We start from the raw sequence: 22,183 nt of genomic DNA on the forward strand, positions 1-22,183 counted from the left end.
TGGTGGTCGCGAAGGTGGATGGTGGACGGAATCGTTGAACGGCGATGGTGAAGGTGGACGGAATCGACGGGAGAAGAGGTTGAAAGAGGCCGGCTTGCGTAATTTGGTTATTGAAGATGGAAGCTCCAGACACTCGCGTACCTATTGTACGATAATCGATTTTCGTATTCCATCCTTTACCTATATATATATAGGGAAGGGTTATCCTAAAAATAAATAGTTTCCTAGGAAGACTAAGAATAAATCATAGTCATTGAATCATGTTAATCAATGGTTGAGATTTAAAATTACCAATAACCGACATAGTTTCCTAGAATTACTCTTTTATCATTATAACCGACATAGTTTCCTAAAATTGTTCTTTCACCATCATTTGTAATGTCAAATGTCAATTTTTTGTTGGTTCTTACAATTCTTAGGAAACTCATTATTTTTATTTAAACCTTTTTCTATATATATATATAGTTATACAGTGGCTTTACATAAATTATTAGTTATTAGGTTCTATGTATTTTTGTTTTTCCTTTCCTGTTTCAATATTTTTTTTTATTTATTAATGGTTTTATTCGATAAAAATATAAACACACACATTAACCACCCACCTCTGAGTCTCTTGTAACACCCCGGCCCCTTGCACCACCAATATTGTCCGCTCTGCCCACGAAAAGCTCACGAATTTGTTTTTGGTTGCCCAAAACGCGTTGGTGATGTTTAGAGGCAGGACATTACTTATGAACCAAGGATCTTTCTTGTCCACGGCCGATATGGGATAGCCTAACAGTGGAACGATGTTGTGTTTGCCAAGGGTGGTACATCTCTAACCTCACTAGTCACATGTTAAAAATTCCCTTTTTTTTACCTTTAAACTTTTATAATCTAACTTTTAACTATAAATATTTTAAGAAATCTTTTGGAAACAATAAATATGATTAAGATATATAACTTTAAAAGTGACTTGCTAAATGCATGGTTTAAGTTTAATCAATGCTTAGAGAAATATACAAAACCAATAATTTAGGGAAATATTTCAGAACTAAAAATATTAATTCATGTTTTAAAGAAATGTTAAAATACAAATGGAGACAAAAATGAGAAGTATGAGAAGAATTTTTGGCAAAAAAACCCCTTAAAACTTCAAAAAATTAATAAAAATATCATAAATCAAAATATAAATAAAAAACATAAAAAATATAAAAAAACAAAAATGTTTCCCTCGTCATTCCCGTTTCAAAAAAAGAAAAAGAAAAAAACGCCAAAAAGACACGATACCGAGACAAAAGACACTATGACGAAAATAAACAAAAAACACAATTATAAATAGAAAAGACACAATAGATCGCAAAATATAACATAATATCGAATAAAATATAATACAGTACCGAACAAAATATAACACAATGTTGAATATTATAACACGATATCAAAAAAAGAAAAGACATAATGCCAAGAAAAAAAACACAATCAATGACGAAAATAAACACAAAACACAAATGATTAACAAAAGAAAACACAAATGATTAAAAAAACACAATGATCTTTTTCCCTCAATATTGTGTCTTTTTTTTAAAACGAGAAAGACGGTGAAAACATTTTTTTGTTTTTACTTTTTTCGTGTTTTTATAAAACTTTAAGTTATAATTTTTTTATTAATTTTTTTAGGAGTTTTTTTTGTGTGACTACAAATTCTTTTCAACATTTTCATTTTTATAGAATAACTTCAGCTTATACTTTAATCCTAAAATTATTTTATGAAAACTAAACAAATGGTATATGATATTGCAAATTTGTAGATGATGTCAAACATAAATAAAGGTAGTTGGTTTTAGGGATGAGCAAAATCGGGATCGGTACCGATTGGTATCGGTACCGGTACCGATTTGGTACCGTCGGTACCGAATCGGTACCAAAGTTTTAAGTTTCGGGATCGGTACGGTACCGGTATCGGTATTTCCCGATTTTTTACCTCCGGTACCGGTATAATCCCGGTACCGAACCAAATATTTCGGTACCGGTACTGGTACCAAGAATTAGGGATTTTCGGAATCGGGACAGGTCGGTACCGGTCCGGTACCATGCTCATCCCTAGTTGGTTTGTTTCTAATTAACACGGTATTAAATGACAATGGCATTTGTAGTGATCTTATAATCCGCCCTAATTAAATGACACCAAATGCAACTAGTATTTTTTTTAAAAAAAGCCAACTTTAAATAAAAATGGGGAATACTCATGTAACAAGGGCCCCAAAGTACATCAAAAGAAAGGAAATACAAAAATTACAAGGGGGTGTTTGGTACAGAGAATGGAATTGTAGAAAAATGGAATAGAGAAATGGAATTGCAGAGAAAGGGAATTGGTCTGGAGAATGAGAATTGACTGTTCTGTTTGGTAGTACAGAGATTTCAGTAGAGAAATATAGCTGAGAATCATTTCTCTTGTTTGGTACATAGAAAATAAACAGAGAATTATATCAACTTTATCATTAGCACAAGTATTTTTTTCATAACAAATATTTATTAAAAAATAAAAAACATATAAAAAGATGCATAAATTCCAACCAAAATATGCATTGATCAAACCAATTCACATACAAAACATAGTTTTTAAGCAAAAAACATCAACCATAGTTAAAACCAATTCACATACAAAACATACTTCAACCATACACAACTATCCCATTTTTAATGGTTTCCTCCTAGATAGAGGTGCCTTTACACTGTTTTAATATGAGTATGCTAGTATACAAAATAAAGAAGAGTACAAACAAAAAATAAATCAACACTTGCAGCTACACAAATACTTACCACAAACAAGATTTATGCTTCAAAAAAATAATATCTGTTCTCTTAACAACTGGAAATGCTACTAAAAAATTCTTTGATTCAATACCCTTCTTCAAAGATAAAGGTCTTGGAGCAGAATATGAACCCTTCAAAACCAATAAAATATCAAAGTCATGGATATGTTCTTATTTTCAGCAGCATATGAACCCTTCAAAACCAATAAAATATCAAAGTCATGGATTCATTCATACATTAACTCCTGAGCGTAATAAATGCAAGCAATTACCTGAATCTGGTGGGTTACTAATGCCATCATCCCTTTGTAAAGCACCCTACCATTTATTATGCAGCATCATACATAGCACCTGCAAATGCAGCATCTGACTAACATCAGTTAATCAAATCCACAACTAACCATCTTTCAGATGCTACTCAATAAAACACAATATTCAACCATAATCACCTATCCAATCAAACAAAATTCCACTTTCCCCAAATTCAAATTCACCAAAAATCCAAACAAATACACAAAACTTGTAGCCTTAAGATTATCATGCAGTTATTATTATGTACAAAAGTCTACTTGCCCTAAACTAAACTTTATCTAAATTCCAAACAAATATGCAAAAATTGTAGCCTTAAGATTATCATACCATTATCATGTACATAATTCTACTTGCCCCAAACTCAAATTCACCCAAAATCCAAACAAATACACAAAACTTGTAGCCTTGAGTTGAGCTCATCATACCATTATTATGTACAAAATTCTACGTGCCTTAAATTCAACTTTATCCAAGTTCCATAAATATACAAAACTTGTAACCTTAAGACCATACTATTATTATGTATGAAAGTTAATCCAAATTCCAAACTAATACACAAAGCTTGTAACCTAAGATTATCATACCATTTTACTATTATGTACAAAAGTTTACTTGCCCTAAACTAAACTTTATCTAAATTCCAAACAAATACACAAAACTTGTAGCGTTAGGATTCTCATACCATTTTATTATTATGTACAAAATTCTACTTGCCTTAAACTCAAATTCATTCAAAATTCCATACTAATACACAAAACTTGTAGCCTTAATATTATCATAGTGTTATTATTATGTACATTATTCTACTTTCTCAAAACTCAAACTTATCCAAATTCCAAACAAATACACAAAACGTATAGCCTTAAGACTACCACACCACTATTATTATGTACCAAATTCTACTTGCCCCAAATTCAAGTTTCATCAAAACTCCAAATAAATACACAAATTTTGTAGCCTTGAAATTACCATACCATTATTATTATTACGTGCCCTAAATTCAAATTTTATCCTAATTTCACACCAAATTTAACTTGTGTATGTGGGCTCATCATAACATTATTAATTTATTATTATTATGCACATAATTACAGCAATAAGGCAATGAAAATTTACTCTTGTTCCATCTTAAGCATAGCAACTCATGAATAAAATTGATCATACAGAAGCAATCACAGAGTCATAACTTGACAAATTACGAATCTATGTATACCTATAAAACCTAAAATCTAAGATAAAAAAGTGATACCTGTGTTTGTGTGTAATGCGATGGAACCACCTGGTGAATTAGGGCAATAATAATCAATAGAATAGAATGTAAGGAGGATTAATTAATAAATAATAAAACATACAATAGGGAGGCAGTGGGTTAACTTCTGGAAGCAATCGGCTTCACCGGGAAACGAGTAGCCGTCGACGGGCAATGGCTTGACGGAGAAGGAGTCCGGCGAGGAAATCTCGAGGCGGACGATGAATTTGTGAGTGGGTTTTTGGCACTTGGTTAGGTTCCAGGGTTCTTCGTGGTGTCCTGGTGACTTGCGCTTAAGAGGACGTGAGGCTGAGAAATGAAATCAGAGAAATCCAATTCTCCGCTTTTTGTAGAGAAACAAAATCAGAGAAATGGAAATGGTTTATTTCCATTTCTCACCTCTTTCTTTCATAAACAAACAAGAGAATTCTTTCCAATTCCATTTCTCACCCCTCAATTCCCTCTACCAAACACCCCCAAGGGTTTTAAACTATTTCTGCAACTTATTACAATATTACGCCACCGTTTTCTCAATATTAAGCCTCACCTACTCTCTTGATCCATCTTCAAACGTTGAAAGAGTTTTATAAAATTATTACATTTTATGTCTTCTATATTATTTACAAAGTAATCGACAATACCATTTGGATCAACTCCTCCTTTCTTTTTGTGAACCCCTACTTCTTCGGAATATCCAGAAGCACCACCACCAAAGAAATATCTAATGGGCTCAGAATTTTAACTCATTGCAACACCATGGCATTAGATTATGGTGTGATTAGAAATTAGTCTAAGATACATTTTGAAAAACCCTAAATCCAATAATAAATTTTGTTCCAAATATAAGAGTAAATGAAGGGTCGTGTCAATTTTTCAATATATAAATTAGGAAAGAAGATCAATAAATATTCATGACTATTAACGGAACCACAAAATACCGTTATATAATTTGGATTTTAAAATTTAAAAAATTGATTTGGTATTCACCGCCACCTTAACGCAACCATTACCCAAACCCCTTCCTTCATATATATATATATATATATATATATATATATATATATATATACACACACACCAGTACCACCTATTAGCTTTAGTTTAATCATTCATTCGTCTACAATATTCTACATACAATTCTCTCTTTGTATTAATCTCAAGATCGACTCTTGTGCTAGCTATGGGTTACGACAACGACCTGTAAGTCATGTTCAAGAACCCTTTACGCCGATGGTTTTTAACGAATCCGATTCCAAAGCCAAGACTGGTAGTTATAAAATTAAGTTGATCAAGAAGAGTACCGGTTCAGATAGTGGCGGTGGAAAAAGGAAGAGGCTTTCTGGTGGTGACGGTCCTAAGAAGAGGCCGGGGAAGAAGTTAACCGCCCGGTCCAAGAGGAATAATAATAATAATAAACGGAGCGGCGATACTGCAGAAGTAAAGGAGATGTGGGATGCTGTTGTTGGAGGCAATTTAATGGTATATATATAACATTACATTGATCACATTTATATTGTTTTTATTTCAAATAATTATTAACCATGTAGGTTGTTATTTTATGATGATAACATTGTAAGTTTTTGATGCAGGATGGCAAGGAAGGTACCACCGAAACGGCGGATGATGATAACTTCATAGATGATAGTGGTGTCGATCCAGTAGACCGTTATGTTGAAGAAGAAAAAGATAATGAAATCAATGATCTTTTCAACATGTGCAAGAAAAAGAAGAAAGTGGTATGGAGATTGCACTGCTTATTGAAAAGGTGATGGCTGAACTTGAACTTGTAGCAGAAGAAGATGCAAATCTAAATAGGCAGTCAAAGCCAGCAATTAATAAACTCATCAAGCTTCCTTTTCTAGTTCAAGTACTATCCAAGTAAGTTATATATGTTTTATTTGCATATATAAGTCTTACATGTTTCACTATAATATGCTTATTTAATTTGCTATATATGTATCTCAATTGTTAATTAATACAGGAAACCACTTCAACTTGAGTTCTTGGATCATGGAATTCTAACACTTTTGAGAAAATGGCTTGAAGTCCTTCCTGATGGAAGCTTGCCCAATATTAACATTCGTTCGGCAATATTAAAGATCTTAACCGAGGTATGAAAATATACATAATTTATCTAATTAACGGTTCTTTATCATACGTTTATTTGTTCATGTAATCGAATACTTTTTTTTTATTTTGTCATGCAGTTCCCAATTGATTTAGAGCAGTATGATAGAAGAGATCAGTTGAAGAACAGTGGAATAGGACTAGGTTAGTCTTATTATTATTATTATTATTTATTTATTTTTTTTTCCTTTTTGATACTCATTATCTTTTTTCCTTTACTTAAATATTATTATTGTCTTTAATCAGGCTGTTATGTTCTTGTCAAAATTTGATGAAGAGACTCCAGCCAATAGAAAACTTGCTAGAGAGTTGATTTACAAATGGGTAAGTATACTGTATAAGTACAAAATTTTTCTTATAATGTATTTGATTAACACTAACATTTACATGTAATTAATAAAGAGTCGACCTTTATTTAATATAAGCACAAAATATGAAGACATGAAGAACCTCGAGGATGACAGAATCCCCATTCACCCGCGACCATCAATGAAAAAGTATGCATAAAAATATTGTTCACTAAATCAAATTAATTTATGTTCATTGTTCAAGTTTCCTGATCTGTTTTTTAATACTCACCAGGCCTATGAATAAAGCTATAGGGATGCAGTTTACAGAGTTTGACTTGGATTTGGCTGAATATTCTCAGTAAGTTATTTTATTTCTAATACATATTATAGTTGCTACACATGGCTTGCACTTGTTCCCTGTTTCTGATGATTTGGATGTAACTGCAGAAAAGCAAAGGCTGGAAATTCATATTATGCACCGAGGCTTGAAGCCGTGCCACTAGATTTTATGGTGCACCCGCAATCAAAGATTGATCCGGATGAAGTTAGAGCCAAGGCTACAGGCTGCGCACAATCAGCAGCATCGACTCAAGGTTTATTCTTTATACTGATTCAATAAATTACATCATTAGTAATGACTGTAATATATATTATTATGTGCATAGTGTAATAATATCTTTTGTCTGTGATGACAGCTGAACAAGAAGCTGCAACAGTTAAAAACACAAAAAAGGAAGCAACTTCAAGCTACTAAGCTTAGTGTGGAGGGTCGCGGAATGGTCAAATACCTGTAAACCGAAATCAAGGAGCATGAGTTTCTAGTGTTGGTGCCAAACTGAAGGTTTGTTGCTGCAGACAAGAAGAGAAGACCTATGCGTATTATCAGTCAATTTATGTTGATATTCAATTGTGTATTATGATGAATTGCATTATTTTTTAGTTTTTTTTGAAGTTACAGTGAAGATTTTTTTGTAACATGCATATTGGCACCATATATGAAGCATATATTAATTCTTCCACTATCTTTATTAAAACAAAAGAATGTTGTGCATTTTATTATTAACTTATTTATGTTTTGTGCTGTGGTCACTTAAAGATCCTAGTATAAGTAAGGTGTCAATATCTGAATCTTGAATTGTTTTTTGCTATTTAAATAATGTCTTTCCATATCACTTATAGGTTTCTATGGTTAAGGTTTCTAGTCTTATAATACATGAAATTTAGATCTAGCTAGGAATAGGATTGGTGGATGTATGTGTTAGCCAATTAAAAAAGTGCATGAGAAGAAATGAAGTTGGATCATTAATGCATAACAAAGAACTTATGATATATGATAGTTACATACACTCATTGATAAAAAGTTGTTTTTGGTGTTAGTTAATCATCTTTTCACATAAAGTAAAAATTGTTGAGAAGAAATTAAGTCGGGGACACCATGGCTCTTAGCCCAATCACCTCGGTAGGCTTGAAATATTTAAAAAATGTTTATATCCAATTATCTTTTAAGTATGCGTTTGTTTAACAAAAAAATACAAAGTTTGTTTAACAAAAAAATAAAAAAAATTTGCACAATCCAAATCATAACCCAATAAGCCTATTTAAAAATTTTATTGTTGAAATCTAATAGCAAAAAACCTTTTCACTTAAGGCCCAAATTTTTTCTTGCATTTGGCCCAAAATTTTCAATGATTCTCGGGAACATGTTTGACTTTTACACTTTAAGCTAACTTTCATAATTTTTTTTTTAATAATTTAAACTTCTAAAACACATCAAATTATTTCCGACTACTATTTTGAAAGATTAGTTGTTGATACGTCAATTTAACGTCTTTTATTTGATCCGACAAGCCTAATCTTAAAGTCGGTCAGTTAACATACAAGCAAGTAACATTGTCTTATCGTTTTCCTAATACACATAAACCAAATGACTACTTTAGGCAGCGTCTAAAGGTGTCACACGGGCTATATGAAAAAAAAAGAAAGAAAAACGATTATATGAATCATATGATAGACGAAAATATATATTCATACGAGATACATCCCGTGTAATGTACATGGCTAACAAAGAAATAACGAATTTTGTTTTGTGTGAAAATAAAAATAAAAATAAAAATAAAAATAAAAATAAAAAAGATTGAAAACAAACACTAGCCTTTGCAGACAACCAATCTTAAGGATTAAGGAACACAAAACAGAAGCCGCAGCCTGAAACCAACGACGGGAAGACTGCAATAATACAGTAATCGCCGGTATGTAATTGTATCTTACTTAGTATTATTATCATTATCACTCACTTTGCGTTTTATTTGCCTCTAATTTGCCCTAATATCTTTCCTATAGATAATAGAAACCGTTTCTTTAATTAGGTCACGAACAGAAAATTAATAAACTTTATGTGATTCCAAATTCAATGTTACGGCGTTTAATTTGACAGAAATCACATTATTATCTTCAATTATAAGAACTAGGGTTTTTTTCTTCAATTATTTAAATTTAAATAAATAGTAGTAATTGTAGATGTATTGTTTGTAAATTGATTGGTCGATTGTAAATTGGTAGCATAATTATCATCCTTTTCTTAATGGCCGAGTCTCTTTAACTTTTTATCAGTTGCAGATTAGAAGCACAGTTAGTTGCATTATAGCTGATTACAGTTATATCAGGTTATTAAAATAGAGTTTTGTTTGAAAACTGTTAAGGACATTCCATCCGTCTTTCTTGAAAACGGCTTTGGAGTAGAATATAGGTAATCGTGATTCTTGATTGTGGATGCTTAAGTGCAGTTATATTTACTGGCACCCGTAGTTATCAAAAGCCCTCGCTTCTTGCGCCTAGGCCCATTTTTCAGGCAAGGCTCAATAAATGCGCTTCTAGTTCCTAGGCGAGCGCTTCAGCGTTGTCTATGTTAAGAACATAAGATAAAAGCTGTGCAAAAGAAACGCTTCAGGAGTGCTATTGAAACTTAGATCTAGGAGAGGCCAAAGGCATTATATTGATACATTTTGTTATTCAAGTTTTGGAATTACATTTGAATCTTTACTTTATTAAAACTTTTGGTACTGGTTAGATGGTATTAAATGTTATATAATAGTTTTTGTTTATTTTATTTGAAGAATAGTATGGTTTTTCATATACATAATATATTTTTAATTATTTATATAAGTGTGGTTTTTTTCCTCTGGCACTCGCTTTTTTTGCTCCTTGCGCCTAGGCCCCAAGAAAGGCCTATTCGCCTTGAGTGCACCTAGCGCATTTGATAACTGTGACTGCACTCTGTGCTTGCTCTAAATCTAGTGCATTGGTTAGGCTTTGTCTTCAAACCTGTTTCATTTCTGCATTTTCCAAATATTGATCTTCAATGTGTGTGTATTGCATATCATATCTGGTTTGTTGGAGCTTGTAGGAAGTTACAGATGTCTATTTTGGAGCTTTGATGCTATATGGGCTTAGAATATATTTTTAAGTTAATAAATACTGAAACTTTGAAAGATTCTTAACTTCTTGTAACCATTCTGTTTTGCTTTTACTTTCCTCGTTCTTGTTAAGACACTCATGTTATGCTCGTCTAAACTAGGGAGAATTATGTACATTTGAGAAATTGTTTGTTATATCCTTTCTTGCTTACTGAAATTTGCTAGTAACTTGGTGCACATACAATGTAGATATCGGATCTGTTTAACGTGTCCTGTGAACTAGCCAATTAGGGGAGCATTAGTGGAACTCGGCATTTTAAAAAAAAAAGTTAATAGAGAGAGCAGAAGCTAGCAATGACTGCTTTGTTGTCAAGTGATCCAATGCATTTTGGAATGTACGATGGTGGGCCATATAGACATTCTGATGAAAAGTTGGATGAACATGGTGGCCGGTGGTACTTTTCACGAAAAGAAATTGAAGAAAACTCACCATCTAGACCAGATGGCATCGATTTGAAGAAGGAAACGTATCTACGCAAATCATATTGCACGTTCTTGCAAGACTTGGGTATGAGGCTTAAAGTGTAAGCTTCTTTATTTTTGTTTTTTTCTTTGAAGTTATTATTCTTGTTCATGTGCTTTTCTTTATTTGTTGGGATAATGCAATTTAGTGCTATTGGGTTTATTATATGTATAAAATATACAAAAACAGATCGACAAATGAATCATACAAAAACACAGTTGAATTTCATACCCAAGTAATCATGAACACCAACCATATTCTATTTCTTTTTCATGCTAAAGTTTATAATTATAAATAATCATAGAAATCTGAATTTTAAAACTGCATTTGTAAGTCCAAAAGGTAAATTGTTGGGTTGACTCGATTACTCTCCCACCCACCTTGCTACCTCGGGAATTTATACACTATGATTGAAGTTCTTGATGTGAAACAACACGAGTTGGATCATGAATATTTGGTGATTGCATTTGATTGTTAAGAGTTGGCTAAAATATGTAAATTGAAGGCAAGCAGACGTCAGCTTCATTATATTTTTGGTTACGGGTTTTATCTGTTATTCTGTTTATACCATCCACCTAAGTTTTTTTTCTTGTATCACGGTGGTTGTTTGTTTACTATTACCTTATCTGTCTCTGTTAATAGGATGAGATCCATATGTGTGTTGAAGCTTATGTATACAGTATCTTTATATCAGCCATAATTAGGAGTTTGGTCGGTTTTAGGAGTTTGCAGCTGTTAAGTATTGTTGGTTCATCATATTGACGGATGTAGTTCTGCTTTCTCATATTCTTACCTTCATACTTGTTATCATGATCTTGCAATAACTTTGGACTCTTCATTATTCATTACACAGTATTTTGATACGAGTTTGACGTCTTAGTGTCTCAAAATGCCATTTCAGTCAACTGAAATTAGCAGCTTAGATGTTCTTGCTTGTAATTTTTGTGCGATGCAATGACATATATTACTATCATTTAGTTTACCATGGGCAAATGCTTGGAAATTACAACTAAACTCCAATGTTAATGTTTTACTTCCTTGAGACGAAAAAGTTTCTGTTGAATGAGGATATTGAGAACCATGAAATTTACACTTTATTATCTAATGTCTATATTCTTTCTGAAATCCAAAGAATAGTACTTTTTATAAAGACTCTGTAAATACAAGCTTCAACTGATAATTGCTATGTTTGCCGTCTATGAGGTTTCGATGTTAATATAGTATATACTGCTTTTAATATATACGCCTGTTTTCCTTTATATTGAAAAATAATAGTAATACACAGATTGTGTCGGATATTTTGATGCAGGCCTCAGGTAACCATTGCTACAGCTATAATCTTTTGTCACCGTTTCTTTCTTCGTCAATCACATGCAAAGAATGACAGGAGGGTGAGTTGTACTTGTGCTTCATCTCATATTTTGCTTATGTTATGGAATTTGATAATATATTTGGGATTCTATATGAGGACAATAATAGAATACAATAACCGATTATTTAGTAACATTTTTGGATTGCAGACAATTGCAACTGTCTGCATGTTTCTTGCAGGCAAGGTTGAAGAAACTCCCCGTCCATTGAAAGATGTAATCCTTGTTTCATATGAAATCAATAACAAAAAGGATCCTGAGGCTATACAAAGAATCAAACAGAAGGTATCATTAACTCTACTAAAGTACCTCACTTATTAGCTCTTCAAGGTTCTTTATATGTGCATGCAAACTCACACACAAACACATACTGCTATTTTTCTGTTGGGTCTTATTATATTTTTGTGAAGCAGGAGGTGTATGAACAGCAAAAGGAACTGATATTAATCGGGGAGCGAGTCGTTCTTGCAACTCTTGGTTTCGATTTTAACGTGCACCATCCATATAAACCACTAGTAGAAGCGATAAAGAAGTTCAAAGTTGCCGAAAATGCCCTTGCTCAAGTTGCTTGGAATTTTGTCAATGATGGGTATGCATGCTGATGTAATTTCTTAATTTGTGGTTTCTCTCTCTCTGCCTATTTTGACATGCAAAAGAGGCATGCAGGCTTCGGACATCTCTCTGCTTGCAATTTAAACCCCACCACATTGCCGCCGGTGCCATTTTTCTTGCAGCCAAGTTCCTCAAAGTTAAACTCCCTTCCGATGGTGAAAAAGTTTGGTGGCAGGAGTTTGATGTCACTCCCCGCCAATTAGAGGGTCCGTGTTTCTTTTTTCCTTTTTAAAAAATAATTATCACGTATATTTAGAATTTCTTTTAGAACTGTCATATATATATATAATTATATATTTTTTGAGTTCTGAAGAGGCCCATACCCACATATATATATATATATGTGTGTGTGTGTGTAATATATATATATATATATATATATATATATATATATATATATATATATATACAATCAGGATCATTTCAGAATTTTCAAATAGTTTAAGCACTTTATGAACCGAGCATTTTAGTTATTTATATTATATATTTAATATTATTCGAGGGTACTTATGCCATTTGTTATATGAAATTTTATAAGTACACAAATGTAAACTTGTGATAACATATACGTAATCATAAATTTACATATAATAAATGATAAAGTTACACTCCAATAATATTAAATATATAAAATAAATACAAATGATTTGTTGTTAAGAGTTCTTAAATTATTTGGAAGTTTTTGAATGAACCTGATTCTATATCCATTATCTTTTTAGATGGTTTTCTTTTCTGAAATTATTGTTATTTTTTGCAGAGGTCAGTAACCAAATGTTGGAACTGTACGAACAAAACCGAGTGGCACCTTCTCAAACCAGTGAAGTTGTTGACGGGAGTACAGGTGGCGGGGTTACACAAAAGGGCCCAACCCGATCACTTCCGGCTAGCGAAGATGGCCCAAGCAACAGCAATTCCAGGCCCGGCACCTCATCAAGGCCGACTCCTGACCCACCGAGCCAGAACACAAGCAGAGACATTGAAGTCAATGAAAGTCAACAAGAGCATTACATGGCAGAAGATGGTAACAGGCCGGACGGACCCGAGGAACCTCGAGAAAGAAGGGAATCAGTGGAACCATCAAAGGAGAAATACCCGGGAAGGAATCTGGATTACAAAGGGCAGTCACCTCAAGATGCTATTAAAAGACTTGATAAAGATAAAGTTAAAGCAGCTCTTGAGAAAAGAAGAAAGTCCCGTGTCGGTGACATGGCCCGGAAAACTGATTTCATGGATGAAGATGATTTAATCGAGAGAGCATTAGAAGACGGTATAGAGTTGGCTGCTGAGTCCGAGAAAAGCAAACAAGACAGGAAACATAACTGGTCAAAATCTGTGAATCAGGTGGATGATGATGTAGAAGATGGTCAATATCATTCTTCAGTCAAGGGACAGTCATCAAGAAGTCAAGATTTTGACCCGGTGGAAGAAGGGGAAGTTGGGATGATGGATGATGAATACAGGTCAAGGTCACCTAAGTCTGGCAACAGGAAAAGGAAAGGCGGTGGGCCCGGGACCCCACCGGCTAAAAGGAGGAGAAACTGAAACCAGTCAGCAGATCTTTATTATTTATTGAATCTTGGGTGGATATCATCTATATAATGGTTCTTGTTTTTAAGAGAACATGTGCTTAAAACTAAATTTTGGTTTCTTTGTGTTTTTTGGTCTTTAAAATCAGACCATTTTACCAACATTAATATGAGCTTTTCATTCCTATTCACCAACTACCTTTCTATCCTGTTATTTACAATTGTTGTATACTTGTCCATCTCATAAACATAGTACAAAGTTGTAACAAGGTAATGTTATGATAATAATATATATTCACTCAATATGTAACATAATAAAATAAGTTTAAAGTGTACTTTTATTGAAACAAATTTGAGAGAAGACAGCCATCATCTGAAAATACATGTTAATGTTATGAATCTACAATTTAACTCAAAAGTGACAGAAAGATCTCTACCATGAAAATATTACTCAAACTAACTAAATCACATTAATTGGCATCATCAAAATTTAGATGGATTATTGCACAAAATATGAATCATGCTATTAATATTATTATGATTATTATCGCCTCTAGTTTTGTCTGGCAAACCCGAGTGCAAGTAAATCTTGATTCGTGCCTATGAAGTCGTAGTTACCTCCCGTGTTCAAATCAAAACTGATGGTCCCACTACCACCGCCACCCGCTGCCACCACCACCCTTGGTTTTGATCTTCATTTCTTCTTTTACTGTAACCGGTCCGTTCTTACCAAGGTTAATATTGGTAATGTTTTCTTCCCTGTTTTGTTCTCCATTAAGATTCTGCATGAGATCCGAGAGGGCTAAGTTGAAGTTGGTTAACTCGGCTCGTGTTGCTTCAAGATTGCCAGATGAATTCATGTCAAGTGACAGGCTTTTTTGAGCATTTTCTAATATTCCTTGCAAGTATTTCCCTTGAGTCTCTATTCTCATTTGGAGTTTCTTTTGTACCTGGATGCACATATTGTGAAATGACTAAAATACCCTCCACGAAGGCGGTCCTGATGGGACAAAGGGAGTAAAAGTTATATACCTCAAACTTTTCTTGTAACCTCTTTTGTGCTTCAATTTGGCATATTAGAGCATCTGCAATGGGGATATCTCTGTATGCAAAAAATAAATATAAGTAATATAATAAAACAAAATAAAATACGGGTTACTTCACATTGAGATTATATTAAGATTGTATTATATGTAACCGAACAAATGAGATCAATGTGTACCCGGCTGGTTCATGGTTAGTTCTTAAGGAATTAGAGCTCGTGCCCGTTGAATGCATATTGAACGGTTCGTACGAATCACCTAAATTATATTGAATAATAATAAGAAATTCAGTAAAAGAAGTTGTGAAAATGCAGTGAAATTGATGACGATCAAAATATGGTGTAATTCTCACCACTGTTTTCATTATTCAGATCGCCATTGTTTTGCTTCTTCGCCTGCTGCCCGAGTCTATATTTCTATATACATCAAGAACAAAACATGAAAGATTAGTAAAGACTTTGACTTCCAAAATTAAACAAGGTAAGTTTGACTTTTGAGTTCAAAACTTTTTCACTTCAAAATCGACAAGATTCGGTTAGTTTCGTGTAGGAAAGATGATAAACTACATTTCATTATGTAAAAAATAATGTTGGAATTAAATCATTAAGTTCCAACAGAAGGAATTCATGTCAAATTTGAATTTGTAAAGTCATAGAATTGACTTTGAAAAGTCAAAGTTAAAACTCTTACCTGCAAATGGCTCTTCAAATGGTACAATGTCAACCCCTTCAAGCCCATTAATCTCAACACTGATTTTGGTTTTGCTTCTGAAAAAACCACACCCATATTAGCTTGAATCACATGAAAATAACAAGTAGTAGTCAAACCAAAAGTCAACAACCCATATTAGTAGTTTATATTTATAGGTCTTTCTTTTTGCAGATCACTTTTTACATGTCTTAATTGGTAGATTAGCACTTATAAAGCCACTTTAACATCAAACATCTTGTTGGTTTTAAGGTTTATTATGCAATTTAAATAAGACTTTTACATATAAAGATTCTTGATCACATGCATCAAGATTCTTTAACAAAGAAATCAAGATTCATCAAGATCAAAACTTTAACAAAGAAATCAAGATTTTTATCAAGATCAAAACTTTATATTGTTTCTTTGTTAACAAAGAAACAATCTTGGATTGTGAGCATTGGGAAACTTGTGATCAAGATCAAGAATCTCATCAAAGTTATCAAATTCAAGGTTTTGACCATTTGTCACTTTTTGGCTCAGAAAACATGAAGAAACACATTAATAGTTATGACCAATGATGAATAAAAGAAAAGCAAAGCAAAGAAACTAACTGTCAGGGCCACCAAGTTTAGTAACAGCATCAACAAATCTATCATGAAGATCAGCAGTCCATCTGAGTCTTGGTTTAGGGTCTCTAGTCATGACCACACCACCAGTCTCAAACTCGTAACAACCGGCACCGCCACCCATGCCACCACCAGCATACCTCCCATCCATTTTTGAATACAACAACTATGACTATACCACAACTTTGTGTTCACCAGTGCCCACTAGATTATGCTCTATGCTCTTTTCCCAAAAATTCAACTTCTCCCACTAACTATTTTCTTTATTTGTTTTCTCCTTTTTTTCCTTGTCCTCTTTGGGAGTTTTGTTTATTTATGGATGGGTTCTTTCTTTTGTACAACAAAGCTAGACACAGAGAAAGAAGCAACCATAGAATGAATTCCTCACACTCAAAAGCCAAAAGTGCTAAAGCCTTCAAACACATATATATATATGTGTGTAATCTATCTATCTATATAAATTCTTTGAGAACCAATTCAAGTTAAGTTGAGTTTTGTTAAATACAAATGAGAATCTTAGAAAACAATGGTTTTGAAATAAATAAACTAAGAAGTTGTTACATTACATGTGCCATGTGCAATTAATGTAAGTCAAGGTTTGTTAACTTCATAATCATCCATTAGTTTTAATGAGTTTGCTAAAAGTACCCTTAACTTCTAAAAAGAATATAGGCAGCCCCTACTTTTGCCACCTTGAAGTCACACACTCACACCCTCCACTGAATGTTGTGTGATTGACAAATGACCCTTATACCCTTTTTGGTCTTGGCTAGGTGGATCAAAGGCATCAAACTAATATCTTACTTTGTTGGTGTTGATTTTGGTCATTTGAAATGCCACATGTTGTGGTTTTTTCATCTATATTTTTGTATTATTCACTAGAACCTACCTAAATCTACATTAAATAGATAATTGACTAATAATGATAATAAAACACTCAAATGTTTATTGGCGTTTATGTGTCGTTTCAAAATATGGTATCGCTTTAAAGTTTGATTGTAAAGTGACCAAGTGAGTACTTGAAGAATCAAGGGATATGAAACGTTATATTAGCAGGTAGGTGAGTGACACTGATTCTGTTTTCGAATAATGACACAAGTAAAAATATAAGAGATTTTCATAAACGTAAATGATCAACATTTACACTATTATGATACAACCTATTCTTGTTTTGGGTGTTCACACGAATTTGGATGGTACAATTTTTTCCCACGACGATTTAGGGTATTACTTTATTAAGTTTAGTTAGAATGGCAAGTCAGTCGTTTTCAATTTTAGAAAGGCCTACGCGAGGCAATGTCTAAAATGGGTTTTCGATTTTGATTCACAGAAGTTAGGGGTGATTTATGTTAACATGATAAACTTGTGGGTCGTTACTGTATTTTACATAACTCAGGGAACAAGGCATGTCACGGTTGGTTTATTAAAATTAGAAATAGGTTATATTCTATTCACTTGGTAAACTTTCAATTTTAAGTCATAGAAACCTATCATTTTCATCTAAATAACTTATATGTTAACAACTTATTTCACTCCAAAAAAAGTAAAAACTTAGATTTCTTTTTCATAAAAACTTACTATTTTACTTTTCAAACACACAAAAATAAATTTATTCTAATAATTATTCCCAAAACACTCTAAATTGACTGAGACATTAAAATAAGACAATTATAACATATATAATAATATCGAATCTTAAACTATGGGTCTAAGTGGAAATTTTTTGCCAAATATAATCACCTTGGATGGTCCCTATACTTTGGTGTGATTCACTTTTTCCCCATATTTCAAAAGTACGGTATATCAACAATAGACATCTAAGTGTCATCCTAAGTGAACCAATCCGATTGTGACTCCATTGCAAAAGTCACTAGAACTTGATTCTCTTGGAACATTATCTTTCTTTTCTTTCTAGTTTAATTCGAGCTAGCCTCTTATCATTTCACTCACTATCACATTATATGAATTTTAGACATTTAGAATTGGATTGAGTTACTTGACCGGTAATTGTCATCATTATATACGAAGGGTAAAATTAAAATACAAAGGAAACTAAAAATGAAAAGTGTGAGAAGGATTTGTGACCACACAAAAAAACCCCCAACGAATATTTAAAAAAAAATAATTAAAAAAATCATAACTCAAAATATAAATAAAAAAACAAAAAAAATTAAAAAAACCAAAATGTTTCCCCTGTAATTCCCGTTACACAAAAAAAAAAACAACGAAAAGACACAATGCCGGAAATAAACAAACAACATAATGATAAATCAAAAAAGACACAATATGTTGCAAAATTTAACACAATGCCGAACAAAATATAACACAATGTTGAGTACTATAACACAATCTCAAGAAAAAAACACAATGTCAACGAAAAAAGACACAATCAATGATGAAAACAAACATAAAACACAATGATAAATAAAAGACACAATGATGTTTTTTTCTCAACATTGTGTCTTTTTCAAGGTTTTTTTTAAATGAGGGAGACGGTGGAAACATTTTTGCATTTTTACATTTTTCATTTTTTATTATATTTTGAGTTATGATTTTTTTATTATTTTTTAAGAGTTTTTTTTTCTAGAAATCATTCTAATCATTCTCATTTTTGTCTTTCTTTATAGAATAACTTGACCATTTATAGTCAGTAATAATACATTTTATGTTACAATTTCTTTATTATTACTTATTATGGTTGTTATTTTGTATTCCATTCTAGTTCCTTAATGGCATCGTCTTTACTTTTCAACAAAGAAATAACTTATAAGACCATTTATTTTAATAAAGATATCATATTTAATCTTAATCACACGAAAAGAATCTTAGCAAACTGAAAGAATCAGATGATGGAATTGATTCTCTTTTAACACTTTCGTTTAAAAGACAAAGTTGTTTTTACTGAATTTTCATCTTATCATAACACAATCTTAAACAAAAATATATAAAAGTTGTTTATATTTGCAAAAAGAAAAACTATGAAAACTATAAATATTAAATGGGGTAAAACGAAAATCCCAATACACAACCTTGAAAGCATTTGCATTAAAAAAATATGTTTTAAAATACATCAATTTGATTACCACTTTTTATAGGGTGCGATACATGTAAAAAAAAAAGGAATGTAAGTTTCCTTTCCCTTTTGTTAAAAGCGTAACTTCCCTCTCACTTTAATAAATGAATAACTCCTGGGAAACTTTTGAAGGAGTATCAACTATCAGGTGCAAATTCGATAATTACTTATAAAAAGTGATTTTTGTTGAATACGAATTTTATTTTATTCATCATCATCATCATCATCGTACTCAGTATATCCCACAAATAGCAAAGCTATGGTAGGGTCTGAGGAGGGTAAGATGTAGGCAGCCTTACCTCTACCCCATAGGGATAGAGAGGCTGCTTCCGGTGAGACCCCCGGCTCGATAGTAGTTTTGCATCAAGCCTTAGACATAAGGCACATATCACTCAATCATCGGGACACCGGCTGATCGGTGCATGTACCCTTATCTTTCAGCTATCAACGCCACTACATGATGCCTGATTAACCGTCCGTCACTTTTAACGTTATTTTCACAAGATTAGTAAAATAACGTCAAAATTAGTGCAATTTCACGAATTTTATTTTATTACATGATAAAATAAATTCTTATAACGTGAGTAAGTTAAAAGATAAGTTCATCGTTCAAGCACTAAACATGCGCTAACCGGTGCATGAATGACATAAATGTTCTAACCGACACAAATGATACACACGGGCTGACACAACATTCATACTTGGATTCAAGATTCCTAGCTCACTACACCCAATGAAAATACTCGTTTAAATCCCGTTAAATCCCGGTCTAGACTTGTTTTTCTTCAAAGACTTTAAAACTACAGTTTTACAAACAAAACTACAAATGTACACAAAACAATTATGAAATAATCCTATGTAGATGTTTATTTATTTTAAATTTTAGCGTATTATGCCCGGTTAATTTAATTTGTGACATTAAACACATGTAAAATATAAAATTAAATCAGTTAAACGGGTCAATTCCCACAAACCGGGCGGGTTAATACAAATAGGCCCAGGTTAGCAAGGATGTTTTGGCCATTTTAAGATGTGTAGGCCAGTTTGAGAGAAGACAAGTATGATGTAGACGAGGAACATCGGGAGGAAATGCCGGTGAGGAATCTAAAACATATATATATGTTATACATTTGAAATTTTGAATTTCAATGAAAATGAAAAATAATAATAATAATATAAAGTGTCCAAAGTTTGGAATAAAGGGAGAGGACACGTGGCAATGACGCCGGAAAAGACGGATAGCAGCAGAATATTCCACCATCTGACCCCACTTTCGACGACAAAATGGGAGGACCAGAGATATTCACGCCATCTTAACATATTAATCATTAAACTTCCTTAGCTGTTTCTATCTATAGTTCTACTATACATACAAACACAACACATAATAATAATAATTTTAATGTTCCTTCGAGACGTGTTAAGGTAAGGTGCCATGCCTTGTGCAATTAATGCAACATATGGTCTGTTAATTACATTGTAAGATGTTCTTTGATTAAGTTTTTTTATTTGATGTTTTTAAACCAACATCCTTTGGTAAATAATTCTTAATTGAAAAAAAATATATTCGACATTTCATTCTCTACATCAACCATTTTCCTGTAAGTTAGAAAATAAATATTTAAGGTTATAAACTTGTAATAACATTGACATTACATCTCATTCCATTAAAAAGTATCAACTTTATTAACTCACTTCTCTCATTCCCCATGTTTGGAGGCTCCCCATCATATCTATTCTTCATATTCTTTGTGTGAACTAATAAAAGTAATTTTAACTGAACAAAGGTAGGTATGTGAAATGTTAAGTATGTTTTTTATTCTAAAAGATACGCTTGTGACTTTGCTAAAAGTCAAGTCACTTTGTGAAGACTCGAGGGATTTATTTTTTGTTTTAGGTGGTTTAAAGAAAAAAATGGTTTTTATATTTCTGACATGACATACTTTGGAAATTAGGTTTCCAGCTAGCTGATCTCAATTCCAACTCATCAATTTATCCAAGTGGCATACTATGTAAGCAATAAGAGTGTGCGGATGTGGACTTATTTAGAGTGCAAGGAACGTTATAACTTTCTGCATTAAAACAACCTTGAAGGCAAGATTAATGGGGGAGTTTAAGACGTGATCATTCTTATTCTTATGAATAAAAAACCAAGCAAACTTTCTAAAACTTGGTAAAGAAGAAATGATGTGCTTTTAATTTTGTATTCCCATTTATTTCTAACTTGTACTAGGTTTCTTTAACTCTAGAAAAGAATATAGGCAACCCCTACTAGTGCTACCTTGAGGTCACACCCTCCACTGACTTTTGTGTGATTCACAAATGACCACTATACCCTTTGGTCTTAGCCAGTTAGATCAAACTAATATTCTACCTTGTTGTTGGTGTTCATTTGGTCACTTGAAAAGGCACATGTTGTGGTTTCTCCAACACCTCGTACCACTCTCTCTCACACACACGTATTTTGTTGAACATTTTAAAGGCCATTTCCACATTTTATGTTTATACCATTGATTCTATATCTTTAGACATAG

The 22,183-nt window shown here is 32.6% G+C and overlaps 2 protein-coding genes and 1 pseudogene across 4 annotated transcripts; 2 read left to right on the forward strand and 1 right to left on the reverse strand.

The window, feature by feature from the left end:
* Positions 1 to 5,586: 5,586 nt before the first annotated feature.
* LOC143547080 (protein IWS1 homolog 1-like) lies at positions 5,587 to 7,917 on the forward strand (annotated as a pseudogene). The gene is made up of 9 exons (XR_013137709.1): positions 5,587 to 5,835; positions 5,946 to 6,234; positions 6,338 to 6,467; positions 6,564 to 6,622; positions 6,726 to 6,807; positions 6,886 to 6,980; positions 7,066 to 7,131; positions 7,221 to 7,366; positions 7,469 to 7,917. The product of XR_013137709.1 is annotated as a protein IWS1 homolog 1-like (transcript).
* Positions 7,918 to 8,937: 1,020 nt separating this feature from the next.
* Positions 8,938 to 14,405, forward strand: LOC143547065 (cyclin-T1-3-like). 2 transcript variants are annotated; one of them, XM_077038576.1, is made up of 7 exons: positions 8,938 to 9,022; positions 10,436 to 10,770; positions 12,019 to 12,100; positions 12,230 to 12,364; positions 12,493 to 12,668; positions 12,746 to 12,897; positions 13,449 to 14,405. In XM_077038576.1, exons 2-7 carry the CDS (start codon positions 10,541 to 10,543, stop codon positions 14,231 to 14,233), a joined length of 1,560 nt encoding a protein of 519 aa, XP_076894691.1. In that variant the 5' UTR covers positions 8,938 to 9,022; positions 10,436 to 10,540; the 3' UTR covers positions 14,234 to 14,405. The 2 variants fall into 2 exon arrangements, with proteins under 2 accessions (XP_076894691.1, XP_076894692.1); XM_077038577.1 differs by lacking the exon at positions 8,938 to 9,022 and having other exon boundaries at positions 10,337 to 10,770.
* Positions 14,406 to 14,555: 150 nt separating this feature from the next.
* LOC143547053 (myb family transcription factor PHL11-like) lies at positions 14,556 to 17,589 on the reverse strand. The gene is made up of 6 exons (XM_077038569.1): positions 16,562 to 17,589; positions 15,951 to 16,027; positions 15,613 to 15,676; positions 15,440 to 15,518; positions 15,250 to 15,319; positions 14,556 to 15,167 (listed from the first exon to the last, which is right to left on the reverse strand). The coding sequence occupies exons 1-6, from the start codon at positions 16,725 to 16,727 to the stop codon at positions 14,868 to 14,870; spliced, it is 756 nt and encodes a 251-aa protein (XP_076894684.1). The 5' UTR covers positions 16,728 to 17,589; the 3' UTR covers positions 14,556 to 14,867.
* Between the last annotated feature and the right edge of the window lie 4,594 nt (positions 17,590 to 22,183).

The sequence above is a fragment of the Bidens hawaiensis genome, unplaced genomic scaffold (genome assembly GCF_021521415.1).
Source record: "Bidens hawaiensis isolate Kalapana, Puna unplaced genomic scaffold, B.hawaiensis_p1.1 tig00014593_1, whole genome shotgun sequence".
Taxonomy (NCBI): Eukaryota; Viridiplantae; Streptophyta; class Magnoliopsida; order Asterales; family Asteraceae; genus Bidens; species Bidens hawaiensis.